The sequence below is a fragment of the Aristolochia californica genome, unplaced genomic scaffold (assembly GCF_029961685.1).
Source record: "Aristolochia californica isolate CCGP_79_NKW_82.1479 unplaced genomic scaffold, dmAriCali1.0.hap1 SCAF_6, whole genome shotgun sequence".
Classification (NCBI taxonomy): domain Eukaryota; kingdom Viridiplantae; phylum Streptophyta; class Magnoliopsida; order Piperales; family Aristolochiaceae; genus Aristolochia; species Aristolochia californica.
This window is the reverse complement of record NW_027182257.1, coordinates 6,243,659-6,265,025: the sequence shown is the minus strand read 5'-3', so window position 1 is coordinate 6,265,025 and position 21,367 is coordinate 6,243,659. Positions and strand designations below refer to the sequence as shown.

The 21,367-nt window shown below is 35.4% G+C and overlaps 2 protein-coding genes across 3 annotated transcripts; both read left to right on the top strand.

The window, feature by feature from the left end:
• Nucleotides 1-3,022: 3,022 nt before the first annotated feature.
• Nucleotides 3,023-6,513, top strand: LOC137933989 (phospho-2-dehydro-3-deoxyheptonate aldolase 1, chloroplastic-like). Its single transcript, XM_068778152.1, has 5 exons — nt 3,023-3,571; nt 4,956-5,233; nt 5,344-5,620; nt 5,711-5,956; nt 6,040-6,513. The coding sequence occupies exons 1-5, from the start codon at nt 3,125-3,127 to the stop codon at nt 6,307-6,309; spliced, it is 1,518 nt and encodes a 505-aa protein (XP_068634253.1). The 5' UTR covers nt 3,023-3,124; the 3' UTR covers nt 6,310-6,513.
• Nucleotides 6,514-17,453: 10,940 nt separating this feature from the next.
• On the top strand, nt 17,454-21,367 carry LOC137934453 (polyadenylate-binding protein 2-like). Of its 2 annotated transcripts, none has more exons than XM_068778793.1 (6): nt 17,454-17,714; nt 17,848-17,950; nt 18,534-18,604; nt 19,599-19,790; nt 20,580-20,707; nt 21,011-21,367. In XM_068778793.1, the coding sequence occupies exons 1-6, from the start codon at nt 17,601-17,603 to the stop codon at nt 21,057-21,059; spliced, it is 657 nt and encodes a 218-aa protein (XP_068634894.1). In that variant the 5' UTR covers nt 17,454-17,600; the 3' UTR covers nt 21,060-21,367. The 2 variants fall into 2 exon arrangements, with proteins under 2 accessions (XP_068634894.1, XP_068634893.1); XM_068778792.1 differs by having other exon boundaries at nt 18,531-18,604.

Genomic DNA, 21,367 nt, shown 5'->3' with positions numbered 1-21,367 from the left:
ATAAGTCTTAGCATAATTAAATAACCCAATATAAATAGAAGACTAACATGACTAAAATACCTTTAAGTTGAAACTTTTCTATGAGACTTCCTTCTATAATAATTGTGGCTGTGTAAGACTTCTTCTTGTGTAAGACTTCTTATTGTGTAAGACTCATAATGCCACCTCACGTGATCATGGTGGGTCCATATCTTTTGGGCTTGGGCCCATCTTCCAACACACTTGGTCGTGTGTGCCTTCCTTGGTCGTGTAGGCTTGGGCCCATCTTCCAATAATATAGATGGTCAAAATGAAATTGGCATGGAAGAAGAAATGGACTTATCAAGCGAAAGTGAGGAAAATTGAGGAATAGGAGAAAATAAATTGATGCCATGATGACAGAAATGGTAGAAATGAACTTGACATATAATAAGAAATAGAAATAGAAGTTAGAAGAGATGAAGACAAAGAAAAGGGAAAGGTCAAGAGGTTGAGAAGGGGAATGATCAAAGGCCAGGAGAGGAAAAAGAAATGGAAGAAGAAGTGTCTCGTGCAAAGCCTCACATTGTCCAACAAGTTTCAAAGATTAGTAGGGAAGGAGTCTCTGGAGCCTGAGGGAGAAGCAACCCCAAAGAGATGATTGAGAAAACAAGCCTGAGTGATATGCAAATGGACGTGGCATAGGTGATATAGTCGTAGACGGATGCGGCACAAGTGATACAATCGGCATAAGCTAGCTCAATATGCTATACAAGCAAAAAGGGGTATAGTGGCAACATTGCCAAAATGGGGTTTCCAAAGAGGTATGGCAACCCACATCATTAAAATGCCCACCTAGGGGCTACAACGCCTTTAGTCGGCTTAGAAATGTGAAACAACCAAAGCACTACTGCAACAATAGCAGTAGGGGCATGAATGTGCGCACAACCAACAACTACTGAGCAGGTGCGCATGAGAGTGAGCAGCAAATGCACATGTGAGGAGGAGAGCAGATGCTTAGTGTTTAGTTGTGGAGCCTAATTAACACCTTACGCTGAGTCGGTACGCGGATCAACCTTCGTAGTAAGGTCATTGTGGGGGTTGGAAGGGGGGGGGGGGGGGGGGGGGGGGGGGGAGCCCCCGCTAGATCCACGATATATTGATTGCTATTTTATTAAGGGTAGTTTGGAAATTTTATATTTGTAATCCAGTTGCCCTAATTTTCTCTTTATATTTGGGGACATTGTTATTAAGGCTTTTATCACCTGGAGTAAGATCATCGAGGAGGATCAACAGTTGCTGCTAAGAGAGGTTAGAGTAGTGATTTCTTTTGTAAACTATTTCATCTTCATAGTGATTACTACAGTGGCGGAAGATGAGACGTAGTCTCACCTTGAGGCGAACCTGTATAAATTTTGTGTCTTTCTACGTGCTTGTTTATTTTTTTTTACGTTTATTATTATTGCTCTCAATAGTTTGGAATTAGGACGTCTAATTCCTAACACTTAGGAGGCACACGGGCACATGCATGCACGTGGGAGGCTGGCTAGCTAGTTGTTTGGGCTTACCCAAATGAATATGGTAGGGTTATCTGATATGATTTAGGCATTTGTGATAATGCCACATTAAAATTTGAACAAATAGGAGATTTACGTGGATTAGGTGAAAAATCTCATAGGTTAGAGTATGATAAAGGGATGAGGGTTTATCCCTATTTTGCGTATATATAAGCTTTAAAAATTGATGTAGAATATCCTTTTTTGTGTAAAAGATTCTCCATTACAGTCAAGAATGAGTTTCTTGAATAGGAGGCTCACTAGCCTACTTTTCATCTGGAGTAAGTTAGGCCGCACATTGAGGTTCTAGGAGTGATTTCTCACTCAATCTATTGGCGTTTACAATTGGTATCAAAGCTAAGGTTTAGTTTAAAAGAATTGAAATAAAAGCAAAAGCAATTCAGCCTTGGCATCCTCGGAACCAAAGAAAATTTCCAAAAATAAATATTATTTTGCCTCTTTTGAATTGAGGTTTGAGAAGGTAGAGTGCAAATGCTCGAGTTGGGAGGAAAAGATTCAAGAAGTTGTAGATGCCTGAGAATATAGGCTTGAGGCAGTTCAAGGGTTAGAGAATGATGTTTATACCACTATTACAATGCTAAAAGAGGACATGTGCAACAACCTAGACAAGATGCGAATGGAATGGAAGAGATGCGGATGGGAATGATGATTCTCAAGCGAACCATCCTAAATTGGGGAAGTGTTCCTATGGAAATGAAAATCAAGGTTCTAGAACCTAAATAGTACAATGGCGTACGAGATCCAAAAGTGATCCAAAACTTATGGCAAAATGGAGCAGTACTTTTAAGCTTCCAAACTTGCAAATGAGGAAGGAAAAGTTAGTACTACTTCTATTTTCTCACTAATGATGTTATCTTGCGATGGAGAAAGAGAATTAGTGATGTTGAGAATGGAGAAGACTAAGTAGACACTTTGGAAGATTCAAACGTGATTTGAAGCTCTATTTCTTGTCGAAAGATGTCAATTACCAAACAAGGAAAGAGTTGCTATCATTACGACAAAAGGGTCGATTCGTGAGTATATTCAGTAATTTACTTCGTTAATGCTGAGTATTCCTAACAGGACTAGTGGGGATTGGTTATTCTCTTTGGATTTTTTGAGAAAATTCAACAAAAACTTTGCCTGCATTATTGATGGTTTGAGCATTAATAATATTTATATTTTAAAATAATACTATATTTTATTAGACATTGGTATTTTATTAAATATTACATATGGCACATATTATGTTTTAATATAATTTTTAACTTAAATATTATAATTATTATCTATCTACAAGATGGAGAGATGAAGGCCAATTATATTTTATATACCAATGTAACCTCATAGTTTACTTGATCTATTAGAGAAAGAAGAAACATTTGAACAAGACAAGTATGAGGGCATTTCTGTAATTTTCTCTGATGTCATCCTGCCAAACCATATTAGTTTGCTCCTCTCTCTAAAATTAAATGCAAGGCATGAGTGGCTGATCCGCAGTCAGCACGACCATACTGAATTCCTCCACAATTGCAGTTATCTGAATTTGTCTCTCAGCCTGTACTCTTTCCATTCGTCTGCGGTACTTCGCGCTTGGATTTGACCCAAACATGGCGTTTGCCGGTGCCGGAAACATGATGGTCGCGCCACCCCTGAAACCCAGCTCCAGGAGAGTTGTATCTCGGATGAGGATTTCTGCTGTACAGGCTGCTGAGTCAGAGGAGACGACTAAAGTGAAAGTGGGCTCCGCGGATTGGTCTATTGATAGCTGGAAATCCAGAAAAGCGCTTCAGATTCCTAATTATCCCAACCAAGAAGAGCTCCAGGCGGTTCTGAAAGAAATCGAGAGGTACCCGCCTCTAGTTTTTGCTGGAGAGGCGCGTAAACTGGAAGAAAAACTCGCGGATGCCGCTGTTGGTAAGGCTTTTTTGCTTCAGGGAGGGGATTGCGCCGAGAGTTTCAAGGAGTTCCATGCGAATAATATCAGGGATACATTCAGGGTTTTGTTGCAGATGGGAGTGGTTTTGCAATTCGGAGGGCAGATGCCGGTTATCAAGGTAAATATTTTTTCTCCCTTTTCTTTCTTTCTATCTTTTTTTGATGAATTTTTTGGTGGCACCTTTTATAATGGATTTGTTTAGAGTAATGTACGCATTATTTTCCTTTTTCTGGAACGAGATTATTATGCTAAATCGTTTTTTTTTTTTTTTTTTTTTTTTTTGGATATGCTAATTTATCTGGTGGTTGGACTTTGGAGTATGATGCATGCTATCGGTTCATCTCATTCATTTGCTCTTTTATCTTTTTATCTACAGAATTCTAGTTTATACTGTTTCTTAATTAGTGTTTCCTGAAGTTTTTGGAAAGGGCCTTTTTGTGTTTCTGTTGAGAACGACCAGATAAAATGTTCCTGTCCCGTTGTTCCACACTATGAAAATTGATGTGGACGTTCGTATATGTATTCATTTTTGCCGCTTCTCTCTTTTTCTTGAAGAATTGGTTTTTGCGAACATGGACCTGTAGTTTTCTTTTCTGTCAAGTGGTATTTTCATGTCAATGGAGACGTTTTTCTTTTAGTGTTTATGACAAAAGTTTTTTCTGATCTTTGAAATGATTCTGTCAATAAATATAGTTATTCTATCATTTTTCATTTTGGTTTTCAGTGTTGTTCCAAATGCTTGAGTAGTTACTGAAAAGTGAACTTCCAAGGCCGTAGTTGGTGTTCTCTTTCTTGTTTTTTATTTTATTTTGGATAAATTTTTTTTGTCCATTCACGGAATATTAGAAGTAAATTGGCTTTTGTCTTGCATAATTCTTTAAGCTGTTTTCAGCAGTGTGTAATTATCATTTTTAGTTTTGTTATACTCCAAGACGTGCTACTATCCACCTTTGATGTCATTCAGTATACTACTGATAATGGGAAAGTTGTCTACCCTAGCACATCCATACATAATTTATGTTAATCTCTTTCTTTCACACCTACACCTTTGAGGCCTTTAGGGGTTTCCACTACCTTCATCCTTGTTTTGTTATTTTTTTATTTAATTGATTTCCAGAATTCACTGCCTGAATGTGCACAATGGGTTTTTTTTTATGTGAAATTTGGGCTCAAGGCTCATGGAGTGCATGCTTGTAACCAAGTGACCAACCATGTCATTCATGTGTGGGTATGCTTGGTTATTTAGACAGATACTGGTTCTGATGAATGGTCAGACACTCTATGATGAGGCATGTTTTGGATCAGAAGTCCAACATTATTGATCTTTTTTCTTTTTGGAGTGGGGGGAAGCTGGAGATAGAGAAGACCATTCATCAAGGGTTTGAAAATCTACTCTAGTTATTAAAGCAGCCTAGTAAACATTTAGTTCCTGGAGGACTTGGTGCTCAGTGCTTCAGTGAGATTTCAACTAATTCTGTTTGATTCTTTGCTTCATATAACAGGTAGGAAGAATGGCTGGCCAATTTGCAAAGCCAAGATCTGATCCCTTTGAGACCAAGGATGGGGTGACACTACCCAGTTATCAGGGAGACAATATCAACAGTGATGTATTTGATGAGAGAGCAAGACTGCCAGACCCTGAGAGGCTAAAAAGAGCCTATTTGCAATCTGCAGGAACTCTGAATCTTCTTCGGGGCTTTGCCACTGGTGGATATGCTGCTATGCAAAGAGTCCAGTATTGGAACTTAGATTTCATGGAGCACAGTGAGCAAGGCGAAAGGTATACCTCAAAGTAAATTGTAGTGATGGTATGTAGAATGGATAGAATGCTGTATGCTGCAGTATTTGTAGTGTTGGTGTTGACCATTTTATAGTTACTATTGGAGACAGGTTTATGGAACTTGCACAGAGAGTTGATGAAGCACTAGGGTTCATGGTTGCAGCTGGCCTTACAACTGAACATCCCCTAATGACCACGACTGAGTTTTGGACATCCCATGAATGTCTGCTCCTGCCCTACGAGCAGGCACTGACAAGAGAGGACTCAACTTCTGGTCTTTACTATGATTGTTCAGCACACATGCTTTGGGTGGGCGAGAGGACACGGCAGTTAGATGGTGCACATGTTGAATTTCTACGTGGTGTTGCAAATCCTCTTGGTGTCAAGGTGATCCCAGTTATTTCAATGAGAGCATCTTCCTAGTTTGTTTTGACATTTGAACTGTTTTCTGATTGGAGCGGGTGCTGTGCTGTGCAGGTGAGTGATAAGATGGATCCCCAGGATCTTGTGAAACTCTGTGAGATTTTAAATCCTCGTAACAAGCCAGGAAGGATCACCATTATCACTCGAATGGGAGCTGAGAACATGCGAGTGAAGCTTCCCCACCTGATCAGAGCTGTTCGTCAAGCGGGGCTAATTGTCACCTGGGTAAGCGATCCCATGCATGGGAACACGATTAAAGCTCCATGTGGGCTGAAGACATGGCCATTTGATGCCATCAGGGTGAGTTTTCAAATTTGAATGTTACATTGGTTTCTTAAGATGGAGCAGATTCATGCTGATATATGCCTTTTCGTGTTATTCAGTCAGAGTTGAGGGCCTTCTTTGATGTTCATGAACAAGAAGGAAGCCACCCAGGAGGAGTCCACTTGGAGATGACTGGACAGAACGTCACCGAGTGCATCGGTGGATCAAAAGCAGTGACATTCGATGATTTGAGCTCCAGATATCATACTCATTGTGACCCCAGGCTGAATGCTTCTCAGTCTCTGGAGCTTGCATTTGCCATAGCTGAGAGATTGAGAAAGAGAAGGATCAGATCTGACAACGTCCTTTTAGGAAGGGGAATGTTTTAAGGAGGCTTACGGTGAGAGATTTTTGTATTTTGTGTTCTTTACATTCGTGTATGTCCCCAATGAAGGGTGTTTTTCTTCTCCTGTCTCTGAAAGGAAAAAGGAGATGAAAGAATAAGAAATTTTGCTTCTCATTCTGTAATTCTTACATCTGTTAACATTCATCAAGATTACTTTCATATGTTTTATCTCCCGTTAGTTTTACCATCCTCTTACTACAAAATCTGGACCTTTGAGAGTGTGCGGGAGAAGAAAAGAAGAGAAGGTACATAATTCTCCATGTCTAATCTAGGTTCTTTGTTGTTTGGATGTCTATATGTTTGTATTAGTTTTCTCCAAAATTTTGTTTGGGGCTAATTTTTTTTCTTTGAAGGTGATAAATTCTTAAATTTATCGTCTCTAGATACAATATCCTATTGACCTTTTTTAGTATTTTTTAACAACCATTGTTAATGAAAACATTTTGATCTTTAAGTATCTGCATTTGTGTTTCATTAATATCTTCAATATTCATGCGTGTTATTTATCCTTCAAAAGAAAAAAAAAACAGTTCATGGCTTAAAGTTTTGCTTTTTGTGTTAAAGTTTCACTTTTTCATAATAAGTTAGGTTTGTGATAAAGAGAAAGTTAAGTTTTTGTATGAAAAAGTGTGTGTTATGGGGGTGACATAGAGTTAAGCCAAGCTCGAACCTATGTTGGGTTTGAGCTCAACATACATTTAAAATTGCACAAATTATAAATTAAAAAAATGAATAGAGAGAATTTGGTAATGAGCTTACTACCATTGAACTGTATGCTATTACAGAGGAGTCCAAGAATTTGCAATGTCGATATATTAATATACAATAGCTAGCTCAATAGACCTAATAGAAAAAGAAAACTTCTCTATCCATAGCGTCTATTCTATTGATAAACAACAAGATTAGATGTCGAGGGACCCAAAATGGATGAATGATCGATCATATTTGAGGTTTGAGGTAAATGAGAGAAATCATCAACCACCTAAAGAGGGAACTCACAAAGGCAATTAGGGTAAAAGGTATTTTCATAAAAAAAAAAAATGGTAACAAGTTAGCTTAGAAATCGACAAGCAGATCTCAAGTAAAAACTGAATTCAGTGAAGTTTTTCTAAGTTGAGTTTGAGCGACTTGCAAGTCAGTTTGGCTAGTTTTTTTATGTTTATGCATTATTTTTATCTTTGTGTATCCATTTCTTGCCTTGTGAACTTTATTTGTTTTTCTTATTTTTTGTGTTCTTTAAATGTGGTTTTTAGTTTTAAATTTTAGAGTTTTTTTATTTTCATTATGCTTAGAGGGCAAACATTTTGAAATATGTTACTACTATTATGAAGCATAGATTTTAGATTTGTAATATATTCACTTATACTAATGCTAAACAATAGTAATATGTTAATGCTATTATGCTTAGAGGAGAAAATTTTTGCTTCAATTATATTTTTTGGGAAGAAACACAAATGCTTGTATGTTGTGTGTGAAATATTATCCATGTCTAGTTAACCTATCTATCTGACCTATCTACCTACTCTTAAGTGTCTTGTAAGCTCTTAGAGAGGTCCCTTTGCAATCTCATTTTTGAGTTGTAGCATATGCCAATGTTTTACTTCTACATCCAACTTTTATACCCCAAGTTTATTCATTATTCCATGAAGAATTTAAGTTTTTCTTAGCATTGAAAGTATTTCCTACAAAAACTATTGAGGCTATTAGTGGATACTCTATTTACAATTGGATCTCTATTTAATGCATAGAGTTGTTGTAAGTTTGAGTTTGTTGTTGATCAAATCCATCCTCGATACTTGTTGAAAAGACAGAGTAAAGGTGCAAAGAAAAGTGAAATAAAGGATAACCACGTAAAAGTTATTCAAGTAGAGCCCCATGTAACAATTGGGGGTCACTTTGTCGATCTATGCAGAAACATGGTGAAGGTAACATCAAGAGCAACCAACCTAAACATATTTTGAAACATTATTTGCATTACATATTTATATGAATATAATTTTTAAATGATTTTATTATATCCGGTGGTGCATGTGTGAAGGCTAGGGTATATTTTGTTTTTCTACCATTCTCAATACTAAATAACCACTTTGAGTAAAAGTTACGTTGTATTGGTAAAAACAGTAGTTTAGACTACCAACGTATTGCTTTGGGGTTTTATAGCTGCACTTTTAGGACTCCAAAGCTGAGCTTTTAAGGTACAAAGTTGTGCTTGTAAGGACCAAGGCTATACTTTTGATATCTAAAGGTGCACTTTGAAATCACAAGAAAATATCACTTTTGGATCAATGAGTATGTCTACTTTCTTTATATGTGTATCTACATTTTTTTTACACACATCTTGATGCTTTCATAGGAGACTAGAGCCTAAAATAGAATATACCAAATTTTAAAGGTTTTCCAAAAAAATACTTACTTTCATTAGCAGGGCCTTGTGTTTGCACATACCAAACCCTAGAGTTTCAATTGGGACAATATTTGAATTGCAAGTTTCCTTAATGAATATCAAAGATTTGTTGCAAAGGTTAGAGATCTGATAAGAGCCAGTTATACAATCATAGTTACTAAGAGCTTATGAAATAAAACTTTTTGAACATTTGAACCAACAATAGCTTTGGGCATCCTTGCAATAGCATCAACCCTATCATTGTCACATATACTAATGCCATCACTTCTTAAAATGGCACATAAATAGCACTTAAAAAATATATAATGGTATACCTGTGAGAAGTCGATCTTTTCCCCAAATAAACTTATAATACAAGATTGGTATAATGAATACTCAACAATCTTTGTTGCACATTATGGGCAATTGTGAACTCTACTGAACTCCCATATTTCGATGCCTACTATGTCATGGTGTATTTGCATTCTCTTTCATAAATGTTACCTTTGTAAAGTCAAATGAAACTCTAATTAATTCTTACTACAAGATAGGGTGAAAGGTATATATTCTCTTTGATATTTGTTTGTTACGTATTTCATTGAACACATAAATTGCTTACAAAGATTACAAATATATAACCTATACCAAATTAAAAGTTTAATATCATTTAAAAATATGAAAATATATTTTTTAACGTTTACCTTTTCAATCATGCATTTAACCAACATTCATCACCACAAACCTAGTACACAATTTTTGATGAGTAATTATTCATGCTAACATAATAAAGACAAAAAGTAAAATAAATAAGATAAAGAGTTAGGGTTATATTGGGCATTGGTTACTTTGCATATATTTTTCTTTGGGGTCTTCTTGTTTTTTCTTTCATTTCCTTCAAATAAATCGTGAAAGGCGTTCGAGTACATGGACCAAGCTTTAGTAACCATACGATATACAAGCCTTGTTTGTGGCCACTTGCTCTTTGAGTGCATCAACTTTAGTAACCATATGATCACACCATCGCACCCATAGTCGACTCTAGTGACTACACCATATCCCCCATGGTTAGCTCCATTGCTCATACTATTGTCCCCAAAGTAAGCTCCATTGCCCATACTATCATCCCCATAGTAAGCTCCGCTGCCCATACCATTGCCTCCCATGGTAAGCTTCACTAATGATCATACCATTTTCCCCACAGTTAGCTCCACTACCAACACTATCGGTTCCATGGTTAGCTCCATTGTCCCTCTTAGTGTTCCCATGGTTAGCTCTAATGACCATTCTAATGTCTCTGATGTTAGCTCCCATTAGGGGTTGCTTCGAATCGAGCCGGCTCGTGAGCAGCTCGAGTTCAGCTCAGTGCCGGCTCGGTTCGATTCGTTATCTATCTAGCTCGAGCTCTGAAATCGGCTCGTTTACCTTAACGAGTCGAGCATGACCGAAGCCAGGTTCGGTTTGTCGGCTCGTGAGCCGGCTCGAGGTGAGTCGGGATCGATATCGGATCGGGATCAGGGGAGCGGGAGCGAGGGCGTGAGAGTGAGCAAAAACGAAGGGGGGAAAATTTTTTCCTCCACTCGTCACCGCCGAGCCCCTCCCGTCGACTGTTGTGGCCGCCTCTACCACCGTCGACAGCTGCTCGCCGGCCGCCTCTGTGACCGTCCATTCGATTTATTCCTCTCCTCGCCGTCACCTCTGTTTCCATCGTCGTTGCTTCCGTCACCGCCGCTTCCGTCGCCGCCATCATCCCCGACGACAGGTCCTCCCCGGCGTCGTAACCCCCTTCCCTCCGCGTTGTCTCGGCGAAAAACCTGAACCAACAAGTTCAGGGGAGAATTTAGGGGAGAAATAATTTTCCCCCTCCCCCGCGCGAAGATGATTTCGCACGTGCGAGATCAAAAAGTAAAAAAAATATTCCTTAAACTCTCTTTCCTCATAGCTCTTGAAAAAAATTAAAAATACATTTTATAGAAATAAGTTTCTATGATGTCTCATGTTTTTTTAAAATATTTTTCTAATTAAAAATTCTTATTAAAAATCATATAATTTTCTAAGTAAGATTTTCCTACCAAAATGGGATAAAAAACTGTATAGAATTTTTTTGAATAAGTATATAACAGTTGATGCTGTAATACTTTTAGCATGAAGCAATTTTCATTGCAATTTTGTGTTTGACATTTTATTTGATTAAAAATTTATCGATAAGTATAATAATATATTTGATTGATTATTAATTTTTATTTATATCCCTAGCAGAGGCAATAAAAGGTATATTTAACTTTCCAAGAAAATTTTAAAATATTTCTTGTAATTTTCTAATAAGTCACTAATAGTAATAGGATTTTATTTAAAGGTTTTTTTTGGGAATATGTATCATAGGAAAATATTTTTAGTTTTTCCTAGAATATAAATTTTCATCTAGGGGCACTACGAAGGCCATTGTAAATTTATAGCCAAATTCAAAAATTACAAAACAAGCTAGACAACAATTGGAGTAAAAAAGATTAATATTGGTGCATTTTAATCTATTAATGAAATTCAATCTTGAACCTCCCCTATCATTATTTTTTTTAAATGTATGCATAATTTATATATAATTTATTCAAAGCCACCCCTACGTGCGAAATCATAAACAAGGAAAAAAAACTCTTTGTTCCTTCCTCATGGCTCTTGAAGAAATTGAAAAGATATTTTAGTAGAAATACGTTTCTAGAGACTATTGGTGGTTTTTTCAATAAATATTGAAAAAACATTTTTAATAGAAATATAGGGACAATTAGAGCCTCATGTTTTTTTGAAAATATTTTTTTAATTATAAATTATTGTTAAAAAATTATATAATTTTCTAAGTAAGATTTTCTTGCCAAGATGGGCTAGAAAATCGTATAGAAAATTTTAGAATAAGTATTTGACAGTTGATGATATAATCCTTTTAGTATGAGGCAATTTTCATAGCAATTTTGTGTTTGACATTTTATTTGATTAAAATTTTTTCGATAAGTATAATAATAAATTAGATTAATTATTAATTATTATTTATTTCCTTAGAAAAGGTAATAAGAGGTCCATTTAATTTTCCTAAAAAAATTTAAAATATTTCTTGTAATTTTATAGTAAGTTTCTAATAGTAATAGGATTTTATTTAAAGGGTTTATATTTTTTTATTTGGGTGATTGTAAATTGATAGTGATATTTCATTTAATTTTGTTATGTTTGATTATTGTATGGAATTTATTCATAATGTTATGCATTATATGGAGCGTTTAGACTATTTTATGGAGTGTATAAACAAATTCATGGAGTGTTTGTGGAATGTATAGACAATATTATGGAGTGTTTATGCAGGTATTATGTATATAGATTATGCCCAATTTTAAGTTGAGGTCATGCCGAATTTTATATAAGTATTATATACATAGATTATGCTCAATTTTAAGTAGAGGTCATACCCAATCTTATACGTGTATTATATATATAGGTTATGCCCAATTTTATGTAGAGGTCGTACCCAATTTTATGTAAAATATATGTATAATTTTATATAAAATTTATTTTATATATATTTTTTGAAAAGTTTTAAATGTATGTTGAAGCTCGAGCTCGGCTCGAACTCGGTTAAAATTTTTGGGCTCGAGTTCGATAACAATTTTAGGCTCGAGACGAGGTTCGGCTCAAAGCTCAACTCGAAATATTTCAATCAAGCTGGGCTCGAACATAGGCAGGTTCGGGCTCAACTCGACTCGATGCCACCCCTAACTCCCATGATAATACTATTGCTCTGATTGCAAACTCCTAAACAAAAGTGGTTCAAAAGCCTTGTTAACACTCTCAAAATTGATTGTTAGGAGACTAGTCATTTTCATTAGCACCACTAGACCTTATTTGTGAACTTAGTTGTCCACGAGCATCTCACAGTCCATGGCTTCTTTTCATCTTTGGCTATGGCCTATAAAATTCAACTTATTATCTTTTAAAACATTTAATGAAACATAATAAATCATCGACTATATCAAACAGTCAAATAATGTTTAATTGTTGTCCCTTGCTTCTCCTTGTCAAATGTCTATGTTTTTCTTCAATTCGTTTACAATTTCTTTTCAATTTGATATTTTCATAGTACAAAAGAAATATTCCACAAGATCAACTACACAAAGTAAAATCAAACTAAAATAGTCAAAATTATTTTCGTTGCAATCAAACTTCCATGATGCAAAGTGCATTTTCTTTCAACATTGGCAGTCCTTCATGTGCTTCCCCCACTTGAATTGATTTCTGTCATAGGCTAATCTACAACGAATTACAAAATGCCAACTCATACATCTCTCTACATGATCAAGATTATATGAAAAAAAAACATAAATAATCACATGGCTTATTCCCACCAAAGGGCATTTCCCTATTACAAGTGGGTGTTCAAGACATGTGCATCCTCCATAGGAAGAGATTATCATCATTTATTTATTAATCTATATATAAAATAACACATAAGATACAAATCCAACATCAACTACCACTCAAATCAAATGTTTTCTCAACAACAAGCAATATGAGCCACCATGTTTATAACTCTTCTCATCCCATTTTAGTACATGGGAAAAACTGATTTATTCACTAGTATGTCATTGACACCTAACTAGGCTCAACAATATTATGAATCATGCACTCATTAAACCATGCCTATAATATGACAAAGCACACTTCAACAAACAAAGAATATTTCTTAAACATTAAAAGATTACAATAAGGAAATACCATGGGGTTTACCATGATGGCCAACATACATCCACATAAATGTCTAGTGTATTTTGTGTTGTCACTTCTTTTCTACATAGTGTACTAAAAATTGATAAATTGCACCATCGCAAGCATTTTCCCAGATCATCAACATACTTGTACAATCATACCATTGCTCGACATCAAAAAATAAAACCAAATTATAGAGAATGACAACTAAAATTTTTGCTAAATCACCGATGGTTACTTTCTCCTCACCATGTAACAATGACTCAAACTTCTGTAACAATTGCCCTCCATTTTAAAGATTCAGTTTTGGAAATCCTTTGCATAAATGATTGGCCTATATTATGTTCATCAAGTGGTAGACCAAGCAACTTTAGTTCTAAGATCATCGCCACATCCTCATATACAAATTTATGACAGTCTTTTATTTTACTCATGGAGAGGAAAACATAAATGAATTTGGAAAGTAGTAAATGAACAACATAAATTACAAGCTTTTTTTTTTATCAAAAGTTAGAGAACTTTTGAAGAAACATAAAGAACCAACTACAAGAAAAACCATCAACATGCATTTACCAGTTGAACTTGTTAATTCCTCTCTTCTTTATATAATTAGCAAAGAGTAAAGTTACCTCTTCCTCTAGATATCAATTTCCTCTCTTAAGTTAGACATTTTTCTACAATTTATGAGAATCTTTGACAGTCTTTTATTTTACTCATGGAGAGGAAAAAGTAAATGAAATTAGAAAGTAGTAAATGAACAACATAAATTACAAGTTTTTTGTTATCAGAAGTTAGAGAACTTTTGAAGAAACATAAAGAACCAACTACAAGAAAAACTTTCAACATGCATTTACCAATTGAATTTGTTAATTCCTCTCTAACTTAAGAGAGAGAGAGAGAGAGAAAGAGAGAGAGAGAGAGAATAATAATTTATTCAAAATTAGCTTCTAATCAAGTCCAAAAATCATTTATGAATCTAGTAGGAGAAGAACAAGTAGTAGATATCTTATGATATTGGTGAGCAGTAGTATGATGATGTTCATTACCTTGTTGTATAATATGTCAACAAAATTCAAATAGCATACTGCCTAGGAGTTTTTCCTACTGCTAAATTTTTCATGATAGTAATATTTTCCTACTTATGAGTTGAATAATTTTTGCTCAAGAGATGAAAGGCACGATAACTAACTACCTAATTTTTGCTCAAGGATGTCCTATGGTTTTGAGCCCCCTCTTCCATCATTGGTTGATTATCCCTTCCAAAGAGTATAGTCGATGAGGAAAAAAATAGATTTCTCATAAATTACTTGTAAATCATAAGGAGATTATCAACTTATTATCTACATGTTTTTACTCATTTAGAAACAAAATAAGAAGTGATTTGTAGGACTAGACACAAAAAGAGCCTTATAGGTTTAATACAAGGAATCAATTGTACAAATTACAAAGAATTAGAAAACATAGAAGAAAGATGAAAGCTAATAAGTGGGTAATAGAACCGACACCCATAGGTATAAATTGAATGTACAAGGTAGCATCATGAAGTTGAAAAAAAAGAAAGATGTTTTGAGGAGCACATTGAATGTTTGGATTTCTACTCTCCTATAGGGTCTTAATTTCCCTACTTTATGTGATTGTAGAATTTCTTTTTTTTTTCACTCGAAAAGATCGTTCTTTGATCGCTATGTATGCTTGTACTATTATAGCCTCATACAATACGAATCCGACTTTTTAACTTATTTCCAAGATGACTTACAAAAGGGTTAGAATCAATCTAAATGGTGAGTATTTGAAAATTCCTCATATTGTTCTTAAGTGTTTTGGTTGGAACCCATGAAGATGGGTCTACAACAACAAAAACAGTAGCTCACAATGGAATAAAATGTAAAATAGGAACTTATTTAAAGATGCTCTCTTGTTCACTTTTCTTCTCATCTTTTTTCAGTTCTTCTCCTCTCTTCAAGTTCATTTGTTTCTTCCTCTCTTCTACCACCACACAAAGCAAATGCAAATCCCTCTTCTATTCTCTCTTATTTGCTTTCTCCTCATCCCTATAAATTGGGTTTTTGATTTTTTACTCAACAATGTCATTAACTGACCTTTCTTTTTAACTTAATTGGATGGTATGGAGATGTTTCTGCCCATCCCATCCCTAACATTGTGCACCACATGACGTTCACCTATTCACTTTTGCGTCGTGATGGCACGACTCGTGTCACATAGAAATAGAAGCCATATTATGGGGTTTTTATCCTCACCCATGTCCTCGTATTGGGCATATTTTGTGCCCTTGGGTTGGGGAAACCTATCCCTGGTCGAAATCAACATTTTTTTCTTGTCCTTCTCCTTGCAAAAAAATTGCCTTGTCCCCCTATCCCCATGTTCACCCAGGTGGTTTCTCATCAATTGAGATTCTAAATTAAAAAAATTAAGCGCATTGAATGCTAAAATAAAGTATAGCAAGTAATAAAATAATTACACACCACAAGGAGACAATGATTTTGTGTTCTCAATGTTCTCCTAATGGTAGTCACTGCTCAAGAACCCTTGCTCGAAAAAATTCTAATAATATGTTCTATTAGCTAAAAATTACAAAGAGATTTCATGCTCTCTTTAAACCAAGTGTAATCCTCAATTACACAAATTGATCTATCCCCAAGAGATTCAATACAAACTAGATTTTGGGTCTAGTTGACACCCTCTCTCTAAATTCCAGATTCTAGAATGCCAATTCTTCTAGCTGTAAGGTACTAGGTAACCTCTATTAAAAAGTTAAAAATACAAAGAGTAAAAAAAAAAAAAACTTACAACTTTCGTTGTGGAGAGATAGCCCTTCTCCAAGAGATCCAAGCCTCCAAATCTTTAAGCACGTGAACTAATTGTATAGTAGTTTGATGAAACTTTGAATACAAAGAGAGTGAAGAGAAAATGGAAGTTTTAGGAAAATATGGAGTTTTTCACTTCAAAAGGATAAAATCAGAATATGAAGCTCAAAAATATTTTTTCAAAGGTTTGATATGCCAATATAAGCTCAACTTTTAGTCCTCTACGTATTTGAGAGCCTATTTATAAGGATTTTAGCCAAACTACTCATCTTTGTTGTTACCAAAAGGTTACAAAAAGTATTGATCGATCAATAAAAAAAGGTAAGATCAATCAACCATGTATAACAACTATATTTTTTAGGTTCTCTAAGCCTATTGATCAATTAGGGCCTCAATTAACAAGTTTTCAACCTTTCAAAAACCCATTTTGATTGATCGATTTCAATCCCCACTTTTTTTATGGGGTGGTTGGGGGTGTTCCTTCCTCTTCTCTAGTCCACTCCAACAATTTTGTCACATCATGTAAGAGTTAGGATGGGTATTTTCAATTTAGTTAGCAAGACCAATTTGAGATGGATTAAATTTTACTAAATCTACCAGGCAAGGAAATGAATTTTACCCAAATGGAAATGGGCACATAGAGTGATGATTGATCTATGGTCATCTCTACTTCCATTTATATTTAGTTAAAGTGTTTTTTGGCCTTTCCATTATATTTGCCTAAAGTCTATTTCCCATTCCATTTTTTCCTCAATGTGTAAAAGCTATTCCTTGACCATTTATTCATCTAAACACTCTTGTAACTAAATTAATAGCACTTAAAATACTAATAAAAATGGGTAAATATTAATTTAAAATACTAGTAAGAATATATAAAAATATATGGTTTAGGGTTTAGAGTAGGGATTAGAATCGAAACCTCGTTTTTTATTTAAGAGGAAGAAGAAGAGGGTTATGATCATTTCTTTTGTGGTTCATGAATAGGGAAAGGACTCTCTATTCTACTATTGGAAAGGGACAATAGATCAGACCTACATGAAACTGGGTATTTTTAAAATTTTTAAATTTTAATTATTTTTTACTAACTAAAATTTCTTTTGTTTGGAAAGCTGATTTTCCTCAGGGTAATATCCCCGAGCAAATACCGTCCAAATTTCATTGCCCTAAAGTTTTCAAACGACGGAATTAACCTCATGTTTCCCTGAGCCTCCGGCTTGTGGCTGCTTAGAAATGCGCTTCTCAGCCTGAGCAGCGGGGAGAAAGACTTTAACGAGTAGAGAGGCCAGTAAGCTGCAGGAACGGAGAATACGTCGATAGAGAGGCATGGACGGGCAGCAGGAGGAGCATGAAGCTTATGGCGGAGAAATTCCAGACGAAGGCGACATGGATGCCGATGTCGAAATGGCTAGGGCTGAGGAGTCCTCCTCTAAAGAAGAGGTTTGTTTCAACTACTTTCTAACCCAATTTTTGTCTACCTCATTCGACCCAACTTTAATTTTTAAAAAGTTCTGAGCTTTATATGGCAATGGCGGAAGGAAGAAGTCAACTTCAGTTTGTTTTCTATGGTTAGAATCTGGAGGATATGAAGAAGAGATTGAAGGAGATTGAGGAAGAAGCAGGTGCACTTCGTGAGATGCAGGCCAAGGTCGAGAAAGAGATGGGGGTCGTTCAAGGTATTTTTGCATTTCTTTTCTCGAGTATTAGCAGCTTGTACGCTTTTCAAAGTGATTTCTACTCGTTTACTTTAGTTCGATTGTAGTTCCAGATCTGTAGCCGACAGCATCTTTTTTTTTTTTTCTCAAATTTCAAGTAGTAACTGCTAATAATTATTCTGTTTAAATTATTACTGCTACTAAGTTTTATAATCGTCATTTTTATCTGTATTTTGGAAGTCCCACAATTTAATTAACTTTTTTTTTAGCTTCGTTTTGCTCAGCATAGTAGTTATTGTTTAGTTATATAATTTGCTTGAGAAGGTTATCTACTGAAGAGGTGTTGAAAATCCGTTCAGTGTTTTCTTTGCAGTCAAGGAAAAGCCTTTTATGTAGATTTCGCTACTGAAAACTTCCTTGATGCCCTTTTTTCTAAATAAATGAAGTGGGCTAAACATATAGTTCTGCAACATTAAACTTGGGTTGCAGCAGATCATTTTAATTCTCTTTTATTTATTTATTCACTCGTAGATGGTCTCTAGGGTGTTTTCTCAATTGTGCAATAATAGTTAATTTTTTTACTGTGATTGGATTGTGGAAGAAGATCCCTCTGGTGCTGCTGCAACTCAAGCTGAAAAAGAGGAGGTGGATGCTCGCTCTATCTATGTTGGCAATGTGAGCATTTACAATTTTTTTATCTTTCTGGCTTTGTCAGCCGATACTTTGTAGCAATTTCCATATTTTTAGTTGAATTGTCTAGTCTTACTATAACGTTGTCAGGTAATACTATTTAGCTATTTCCATACTTATAGTTGAATTTTCTTATAGCCATTCGAGCATTTTGTGATCTAACATCATCTGGAGGATTCTAGACTTTTTACTTCATAAGGCCCACCTAGGCCTATATTGGTCATATTCTAATTATGTACAGGAAACAGCGCTGGGCATATGATCCGTATCACTAGTTATTAAAAACTTTCCTCTTTATCATGAAATATGACAGATTTTAGAAACATAAATTTTGTTTTGAATGTCGATTATACACACACAGACACCCCCCCTACTCCCACCTCCTATTGTGGTCACTGTGAGTAATGTGATTTATTTTCTGGCATTTGTATTGGCCTATTTTGCTGATAGGTTAATGCAATTAGACACTACTTTGTTCAAGCAACTTCTTTTATCTCTAACATTACCACAGAGGTTGTCCCTTAATTAGTGAATGGCGGCAAGTTTACATGCCCACTTGATCTTGGATTTGACAAATTCACACTCTGGTTACATGAAACTGCTGTTGTCATAAGTGGCTTCCTTCCAACTTGTAATTGTTATCCATATTCCTGAAATAAGTTTAGGGATATTAGTTAAGCTGTTTGGGCTACTGTTCTTTTTGCATTTCAGCAAAAGAGTTTATTTCTTCTGATCATTACATGTTCTATGTTCATATATACATTTTTTTAGATTATCTCCATGAAGGGCATTTATCCCAGTAAAGTAAAACAATTATCTCCTGTAAAAGTTACAGGATACAATGTCAGTTGTGGATCTTTCTTATCATAAAATGTTATTATTCTCCCTCAACCTATACTTTAACTGTCCATATATGCTTTAGTTCACAAGACGTGCATAGCTCACTCTTGTTCTCATAATCTATGTTCTTTCTTTTCAGGTGGATTATACCTGCACCCCGGAGGAAGTCCAACAGCATTTCCAATCCTGTGGAACAGTGAACAGAGTGACAATTTTGACTGATAAATTTGGTCAACCCAAGGGATTTGCCTATGTGGAGTTTGTTGAAGTAGATGCGGTCCAAAATGCTCTTCTTTTAAACGAGTCCGAGTTGCATGGTCGTCAACTAAAGGTTGTCACAATTTTCATAAGAGTTCAGATTTTGAATGGACCCAAGATGAATCTAATGCCTTCCTTTTTCTTGTGTTTTGATACCTTAATATTCTTTTTCTTATTTTGAATATTTGTCTGCTTTTCAGTAATAAACTGTAAGCAGGCTGAGAGTGAACCAGGAATGAACTTAATGGGTCATTTTTCTTCCCACGCATCTCCTAAAAAAATATGGAGTGAACCATTTCACTTGTGCCTTTTCTTCTGATTTGTCTTTTATACACACACACACACATATTTTGAAATTTATTGTCTTATAGATTGTTGGTTATGCAAGCTAATATATATTATAGAAGATGTTCTGATGGGTAAAGTTATTGGTATGGTACTGTCTTTGTTTATTTCATTTTATTTGAATGGCTATTGTAAGATATCAAATGATAGTTTATTGTTATGCACCATCATTGGATATCTTACTTTTTCTTTCTTCATTTTCAGCTATTATCTTCATCTTCTCTTCGTGATCTGTTTCTTCTTCTTGCTGGTCTTTTCTGTGCAGGCAGCAGACTGTCCTTGATTAATTTGCTCCCATTTTCTATTATGTTAAATTATTTCATTCTTCCTTTTGAAGGAGCAAAAGTAGAACATGAAAATCATATCGAGGACATCAATTTTCCACTTGGTCCTTTGTTTTTTTCTGTTAATCACTTGGTTCCTTTTGCACATATGTCTAGCTTTTAGGATGTATCCCATCGTTCATTTTCTACAAGGGATTTAACTATTGACTGATGGCTCCATTATTTGAGTGCAGGTTTCAGCGAAAAGAACCAACATTCCTGGAATGAAACAGTATCGTGGAAGGCGCCCAAACCCATATCTTGGTTTTCGTGGCCGAAGACCGTTTATGCCCACTCCATTCTTGCCTCCTTATGGATATGGGTGAGTTCAATGCTGTGTCCCACGTCATGTTTTATTTTCTAGAGTTGACAGCGCAGCTGCTTATTTGAAACTAACATGGAAAATGTGATCTAAATTAATTTATAAAGATAAAAGAAGATTGCCATAGTATAGTGCATGTTAAGCTCTTATTTGTGGTAAGTTACATTTGAAAGCAATAAAAATAGAATTAATTCAGCTTCTCATTTCATTATCTTTTGCAGTGTTCTATTTTGTTATTTTGAACTGCTGTCCTCTATGGCTGTGGAGTTTTGATGTGATTACGTTTTGGTTTATTTTGTACAGAAAGGCTCCGAGGTTCAGGAGGCCGATGCGGTACAGACCATATTACTGAGTGTTGGGTATGTGCCTGTCTTCTTTCATTGCAACTGGACAGAAGCATTGCCGTTGGCGGCTATAGGCAGTGTGAATTGTTTGAAGATGGGGTACTTTGGAATGAACAAAATCTCTGTACCTTACAGCAGCATATGTTATCGTTGCTTGAAGCCCAATTTCATAGATCAAATTTGCAGTCCTTTAGAATTATCTGTTGCCTGGTCTAATGACTTCAACAAGAATCTAAAAATCACGATCTGGAATGGAAACAAATTGTTCTTGTATGGACAAAGTTCTGGCACTTTCGTTGTATAAAACGTAGTTGCA

Coding starts and splice junctions, on each gene's coding strand:
- LOC137933989 (XM_068778152.1), top strand. CDS start 3,125: ATGGCGTTTGCCGGTGCCGGAAACATGATGGTCGCGCCACCCCTGAAA. Junction 3,572..4,955: donor GGCAGATGCCGGTTATCAAG/GTAAATATTTTT, acceptor TTCATATAACAG/GTAGGAAGAATGGCTGGCCA. Junction 5,957..6,039: donor GGCCATTTGATGCCATCAGG/GTGAGTTTTCAA, acceptor CGTGTTATTCAG/TCAGAGTTGAGGGCCTTCTT.
- LOC137934453 (XM_068778792.1), top strand. CDS start 17,601: ATGGACGGGCAGCAGGAGGAGCATGAAGCTTATGGCGGAGAAATTCCA. Junction 18,605..19,598: donor GCTCTATCTATGTTGGCAAT/GTGAGCATTTAC, acceptor CTTTCTTTTCAG/GTGGATTATACCTGCACCCC. Junction 20,708..21,010: donor TTGCCTCCTTATGGATATGG/GTGAGTTCAATG, acceptor TATTTTGTACAG/AAAGGCTCCGAGGTTCAGGA.